At 58.7% G+C, this 6,841-nt stretch overlaps 1 protein-coding gene across 1 annotated transcript in view; it reads left to right on the top strand.

Moving 5' to 3' along the window:
* Nucleotides 1-5,604, top strand: part of LOC103923522 — a 10,376-nt gene extending 4,772 nt beyond the window's left edge. The window contains 4 exon segments of the mRNA XM_009331896.1: nt 66-468; nt 1,238-1,392; nt 1,943-2,098; nt 2,100-5,604. Of these exon segments, the coding sequence (XP_009330171.1) occupies nt 66-468; nt 1,238-1,392; nt 1,943-2,098; nt 2,100-2,615 (1,230 nt within the window). The 3' untranslated portion in view covers nt 2,616-5,604.
* The last annotated feature ends 1,237 nt before the right edge of the window (nt 5,605-6,841 follow it).

A 6,841-nucleotide genomic window follows, 5' to 3' on the forward strand; every position in this document is an offset into this window, starting at 1 on the left:
CCCCGGTGGCGGGGGGGCCCCTGGGGGCAGCCGGCGTGGCCTTGCCATCGGCTGCTCCCCCCGAGTGGGGCCAGGACTGGCTGAGCCGCCAGCAGCACCCGGTGTGTGTGGACAACGGGTGTTTCGGGAACGCCAACCACCTGCACCGCGGCGCGCCGGGCTTGGGTCTGGGCAGGTCTCTTCTGCTGAGGGATGCGGGCTCTGCTCGCAGCCCCAAGCAGCCCAGGAATGAGCCCGAAGAAGACTTCTACGTCTCCACTGAGTCGCCGCTGAGGCTGGAGGAGACCGCTCGCAGCGGGGGGCCGCAGCCCCCAGACTCGCAGCCAAAACAAAAGGCTGTGCCTGGCTCCGAGCACAGCGAGCCCCCGGGCAGCTTCGTGGATGTGCGCAGCCCCCTCCTCATACAGCAGCAGTTTGATGTGGAGCAGAAGCGGGTCGGGATGCTGCGAGAGCACGGAGGAGATGGAGGTGGGTTGCCTTCCCAGCAGTTCCACGTAGCCGCCGTGCTGATGGGGAGCAGGGTTGAAGGTGCTGCTGGATGCCCCTCCTGCTTGACGGTGAGGCTGGAGAGTGGCAGAGAAGGTGCAGGTGTGGGGTAGGGCCCCGCCGGGAGGCCATGGGGACCCTCCCAAAGAACGGTGGTAGCTGTGGCTGGTGGTACAGGACAGCCCAAGGTTGCGTCTGCCTTCGTGGCCCATGAGCGCTCACGGAGGTGTAGAGAACAGCTCTCTGTGCTGTTGTCGCCCATCTCCCCTCCCGTCTCCTGGGCCGCAGTGACCTCCTCCAGGAAGGGAGCGAGGTTGGGTTGTGCAGAAATCCAGCCTGGCTGCTTGTTTTCCCTCCGGTTGTTGTTGCAGTTGTTGCTCGCTGTATTTTGGCACAACGTCCCCACCAGGACTTGGCAGAGGCACTTGCTTCGTTTCCGATGTAAAACGCCCCGGTTGAATGTCTGCGCCCCCGTTTCAGCAGCCGGGGGCCACCCTGCTCTCGAAGGGAGGAACAGATTGGGGGGTGCTGGCTTGGCTGGTGCCGTCTGGTTTACCTGCACTGACCGGGAGAGCTCGGGTGCCGCGGCAGAGCCAGGGCCACACGGGCAGCACCCCGCGGCGCTGGGTCCCGCTCCCTGTGCGACCCCCTCAGCTCTGGGAGTATCCCGTTGCAGCGTCCTTGAGGAAGAGCAAAACTCACCTTTTAGGTCTCCTGATTAACGCAATTCGTTTTGTTTTCTCCCCGACAGACACCTGGATGGAAACAACTACCCCGGTCGCTACCCCGGCACCCAGAGACGCTTCCCTATCCTGCGACACCTCCGTGAAGCCTCCTGTACAAGAGAAAGAACTGCCTGCAGGGGAGGTGGCCAGCAGCACCCCCTCCATGCCGACGAAGGAAAAAGTAGGTGACTTTTCCTGTGGCCACTTGCATTTCATTCAGCTCCTTGCGAACCTCCCCTGGTTGGGAGATTTTTCTCCTGCAGTGTAAGCTTTTGAGCTGGTGGCGAGTTTATTCGGGGCTTTTTTTCCCCACTGTGTTCATGTCCCCGTCTGGACGCTGTATTTTGGAGCATGGGAGAAGGGAGCCAAGGTTTGTTGGGCTTTGACTCCTTATTTCCCCGCCTCAACTTGCCAGTCAGTCTCCTGGCTTCCAGGTGCCTGTCTCCACCCCTCTCTTCGCTGCTTGTCTCCCCCTCCTTCCTTCCTGTATCTCCCCCGAATCCCAAAGGCTGCCCGGAGCCCCGACACCTCCCTGCCCCGCTCAGGCTCCTGGCCCTGGGAGCTACCTGTGACCCAGCCTCGCCGTTAGTGGCTGGAGATGCGGTGGTTGAGCGCTGAAGTGGGCTTGTTGCGCGACGTGGGTGCCCGAGGCCCGGCCAAATGGGTCCTGTCCATGGCACCCAGCCCCTCTCCTCTCCATGGCACCCAGCCCCTCTCGTTGTCTCCCAAAGGTGCTGCCGGCCTCGGTGGACCCTCCCCAGCCTGTTGCAAGAAGCTTTGAAGGCACGTCTGGGAGGACGGCCTCCCGGCTGAGCTCTGCCACGAGCATCTGGGTGCCTTGCAGCAACGTGGAGAGGGATGTGGAGCTGAGCAAGCCAGGCGTCCTCTTGTCCGTGGCTGAGGAGAGCCCAGAGGCAGCCGGCAGATGCCCGAGCTCTCGGGGGCCCGGCGGCCCCTTTTCAGGGGCGTCCGATAGCCTCACCTTCAGCAGGGACCCACTCATGGTGGGGCTCGGGAGAAGCGCTCTCCAGAGTCTCCTTGGGATGCCCGGCTCCAGCGGCTCGTGAAGACCCCGGGGGAAAGGAGGCAGCTGGAGCAAGCAGAGACTCGCGTCTGCCTCCGAGCTGGGACAGCACCCCCCTGGGCACCCACGAGGTCCGTGTGGACCATTACCCCAGCACCCAGCTCGGGGCAGGCAGCGACCTCCGAGACAGAGCCGGTCCCTTTGGAAACTCTCCCGTTTTTGACTCTAGCGGGGGCCAAGGCACTGCGACCACCTCGTCTCAGGCCAAAGTCCCCCCAGGGGACAGCAACGGACCGTCCCTGCCATACATCGTTCCAGCTGTGGGCATCGCTCTGATTTCAGCTGTGGCCTTCCTGGTGTACGCTCGATTGCAGAAATAGCGCTGGAGCGGATGGGATGCCATGACCATCACTCAGCCTGGGCCATTCCTCTTCGTAGCAGGAATTTGGCCAACGCGTTGGAAGCCTGAAGAGCAGCGGGGGGGACGGTAGGGGGGGTGTTAAATCTTTCTGGAAGGTTTTGCCGGAAGAGGCCTTGGTTGCGTGATGCTGTTGGGTTTGGGTCTGTTTTCCCCCATTTCCCAACCATCTTCTTGTCTGTAGCCTTCTCCTTTTACACCCGTAGAGAGGGTCTCATTCAGGGAGTGAGTCAAAAGAGAAAGTCCTCAAGGCTATTTATCCACATCTCCCTTGTTTGGTCCCAGGAGGCCCCAGGGAAACATGTCCTGGTGGTCCAAAGGGTGAGGCCCCGCGTCCCTCCAGGCAGTGCAGCGAGGTTTTGCAGACGTCCTGTAAAAGTGGAGCCGCTTTTGTTGGCTCTGCTCATCTTGGCTTGAAAACGTGCCCGAGGGTCTGTGCAGCAGCCTCCACCAGCCGCCTCATGTTGAATTGGCCTTACTTGGTGTCTCTGGCTCTGCTGCCGGGACCTTGGCTCGCCTCTGCTCCTCCTTTCCCCCCGGTGCTGGGTGCGCGGGCAGGACCCCGGTGCACCGAGGCAGGCTGCCTTCTGCTCATTTGTGACGAGAGAGGCCCCCGTGGTGAGAACGCGCCAGGCCAGACCGCGTGCAAGCCTTCCCCTCTCCCGGGAGCTGTCGTCCTGCTTCGGTGCTTTGCTTTGGAGCATCCTCCCCTGGTCCTGAGGATCAGGGATGGGCTCTGGGGTCGCTTCATGCAGCACTGACACCCTGGGGATGAAGCTGAAGGTCAGGAAAGAGCCGCATGTAACCAGCTTTCTCGAGGATCAACCTCGTTTCACCCCCTTCCAGCCAGGGAAAAGGGGATTATGCTTTAAGAGGAACATTTCAGACAATGCCAGCATTAAGTGGACTTGGTCCCAGACAGGATTGTTGGGTGTCTTTGATCTTTAGGTTGTATTTTTAGAGCCTGGCTGGGAGGGTGGATGTAGTTCTTGCCTTTCCCGATACCTGGTGCTTTGAGATGGGAATATAGGAAACTTGTGTCCAGGCTGGGACACAAATAGGATCGACTGCGCGCTGCAGGGAGGCCGTACCCAGTGGTTCAGATGCTCTGGGTTATCTTGAAGGTCCCATTTAAAATTGCAGTCCCTAACTTCCCTGCTGTCCCCAGGGATCAGCTCGGAACGCGAGGGGATTGGGCTGCAAGATTTCTAAGATAAAATCCTCAAACCCATATAAATATCCCCAGCTTCCCCCTGCCCAGGGCAGCTTTCGGGGGCAGAAGCAGCCCCGCTCAGTCGCTGTTGGCACACATTTCGAGCTCTAGGCAGAGCGTAGTGATCACCAGCCCTGCTGCCCAGCTCTTCTGTCGCTGTGGCTGCAGGTTGTTCGCCATCTCATCTACTCCCTCCCAAAAGCACAGGGGCACAAAAGTAACGAAACTACTTTGTTGTCGTTAGAGGGTTATTGTAGCTAGAGGATTTCTTCTTTTTTTTAAGCTCTAAAGGTGCCAGCGCAGACTTTCGGGTGTTCCCACCCTCCCATGATTTACTGGCGAGCAACAGGGGAGCTGTGGCAGGAGGCAGGACTGGGCCTGTTCTGTTTGGTGATCCGGTGGTGGATTTGCACAGCAGGAGGCTCGTGCCACGGGCTGGCACGGTTTGAATCCGGCGAGTCCGCAAGGATGCCGTGGGCTTTAAACCGTTGCAGCAGCCTGGTGCTGACGGCCGGGCTGCGCTCCTATCCCAGGCTGTCACTTCTTCCCTGCTTTACTGTGTCCGGGAACTTACTCCTCCTGGATTCCTGCCGTTCGGCACAGCTTCCCGACATACGACCTTCCTGCTGGCAGGGGAGCAGGAGGGAGATGAGCTCCCCGGCGGCTGGCGTGCCCGGAGCTCGGCCTGTGGTGGGAAGGGTCCGTCAGCCCTGCGACGGGGCGAAAAGGCTGCTCCTCCCCCCTAACGCTTTCCCGTTGCCCAAAAATGCGAGAAGTGCCTCCCTTAAACGATAAGGACAACAAATACATGCAATAGCGAGGTGCTGATTTTGATCTGGCAGGGCTGCTCTCCGGGTAAACTGGAGATGTTGATCGCTCGCTCAGTGCCCGGCGCTTTCTCCGTCAGAGGAAGGGACAGCGCTTTGCAATACACTTGACCTCCTCTGCTGGGAGGGGGAACGTGGGCGCTGTGCACCCCGTTTGAAGTTAACATAGTGACTTGTCCAAAACCTCCCCGCAAGCAGGGAGAAGAACCCGGGATTCCCCATCAGCAGTCCCCGGTAAACTGGTTTTCTTCCTCAGCTTTCGTAATTTTGTCAGTGAGGGCTTTGCAGAGACCCGTCACCTCCCCGTGAAAGCTGCAGCTTTCGGCCCTGAGAATTGCTCTTTATTTGCAGTGGGTAGGGAAATCTCCCCAAATCCCTTCGCCTTGTTAAAAGGCTCGTGTTTGCTACTGAATATTGCACCGACATAAAGCAGAACGCGTATTGTAAAGCAGAGTACGTGAGCCTGCATAACCGCACTGCAGAATCCATCCCAAAATTCAGCCCGTTAAAGAGAGGGGGCGCGTGCCTTCTCCACACGCTTTCTGCGTGATTCGGAGGAAGTCTGAGAGATCCCAAACCAGCAGCATCCGTACCAAGGCCCTCTTCTCTGATGCTCTACTTGCCTGCAAAATTCTCTGCGTATTTTCCCAGTGGCTTGCATGCTTTGCCTTTTCACGTCGAATCGCTCTTGTGAAACAGCTGGTTTATCACCAGTTCAGGCTGGATAAAAGCACGCCTTCGGTTTCCTGCTGTGAGGTGCCGGTATTTTCACAGCTGTAACGTAGCACTTTAAAAGCGTCGTCAGCAGGTGAACCTGCAGGAGGGAACCGCGTCCCTGCACATCTTTTAAAAAAAAAAAGAAAAGCCTTTGACTAACTGTGTAATAAAATCGTTTGCCACTTCACACTCAACTTGTGAGGTTGCCGTGTGTGTTTGTAAGATGAGGGGGACGGATCTCAGCTTTTGAAGCCTCTGTGGAGCAAGGGAAGTCTTCACGTAGAAGTTGGCTGGAGAATTAAACCACCCAACTTACCTGCTCGGGGAGTGGAGGCTGCAAAGAAGGATCCCAACAGCCCTCCTCTGCTTTTTTTGGGGAGGGTTGCTGCAGTTCACGCACCTTGGTTTTCCCGTTTGAGAAGACGGGTGCTTTTAGAGAAGGCTCTTTGCACAACTTCTGCCGTACGCAATTTCAAGCGACTCCGTCCGGGGGGGTCGGAGCGTTTCCCTTGCTGTGGAGCTGCGTTTGGATTTCTCGGAGAACGCTTGCCTGCGTGTCGAGGAGTGTCTGCCGGGAATTCGGCTTCCTCGCCTCTTCCTCCTCCTCAGCACGCCTCTGGGCAGCCAGTTCTGGTAAGACCCTTCCTTTGACCTTAGGAGTTGCGTGTTGGGCACGTCGGGGGGACACCTCCAGTTCCAGCATCCCAGAGGCTAGAGGTGACCTCCCGGGGTTGGGGGGTAGGTTCAGACAGTGCCAAGAACCACCGAATCTGCGGTCCCCTGGTGAAGGGGGCAGGTAAACCCCTCTCTGCTGCTCACAGCGACGTCTGGATCTGTGCCGGGGGGAATGCTTTGAAGGGCACTACTGGCAGTGCCACAGCGAGACTGAGGCCATCAGTCCGTATCAGGAGGAGGGGACAGTTTCCAGACCTCGTTTCGGAGCAAGCACAGGTCCCGGTCTCTAAGGATGCCCACCACGGCAGGTCATAGGAAGCCCAGAGGGCAGGTTCAGGATGAACACGGGCAGGGTGGTTCTCGATGCAGCGTATAGCTGAGCTGCGGAAGCCGTCTCCTCAGGACGTTGTGTTTGCCAAAGAGGAACCGGACAAGTTCTGGGAAGAGAAATGCACCAAAGGCTTTTAAGGAGAGGTCTGAGTTGCAAACTGTTGCAAGCTGGAAGAGTGTTTGGGAGAAACAAGGCCATAGGCAGCTGTGGCCGAGCGGTGGCAGGCTGGGAGGGAAGGGGCTGGATGTAACCGGGTGGACACCATGACAGCACACACCAAGCCCAGCACGCCGCTCCCGCTTCTTCCTCCGTGGTCCAGATTGCCTGCTTGAATCAGATCCCGGGATCCTGCACGGAAAAGGGAGCTGGGCCACCTTTGCCACCCTGGCTTCAGCTCTGGTGTGCAGGCAGCAGCGGCGGGGTGT

Source organism: Pygoscelis adeliae, unplaced genomic scaffold (assembly GCF_000699105.1).
Source record: "Pygoscelis adeliae isolate BGI_AS28 unplaced genomic scaffold, ASM69910v1 Scaffold209, whole genome shotgun sequence".
NCBI lineage: Eukaryota > Metazoa > Chordata > Aves > Sphenisciformes > Spheniscidae > Pygoscelis > Pygoscelis adeliae.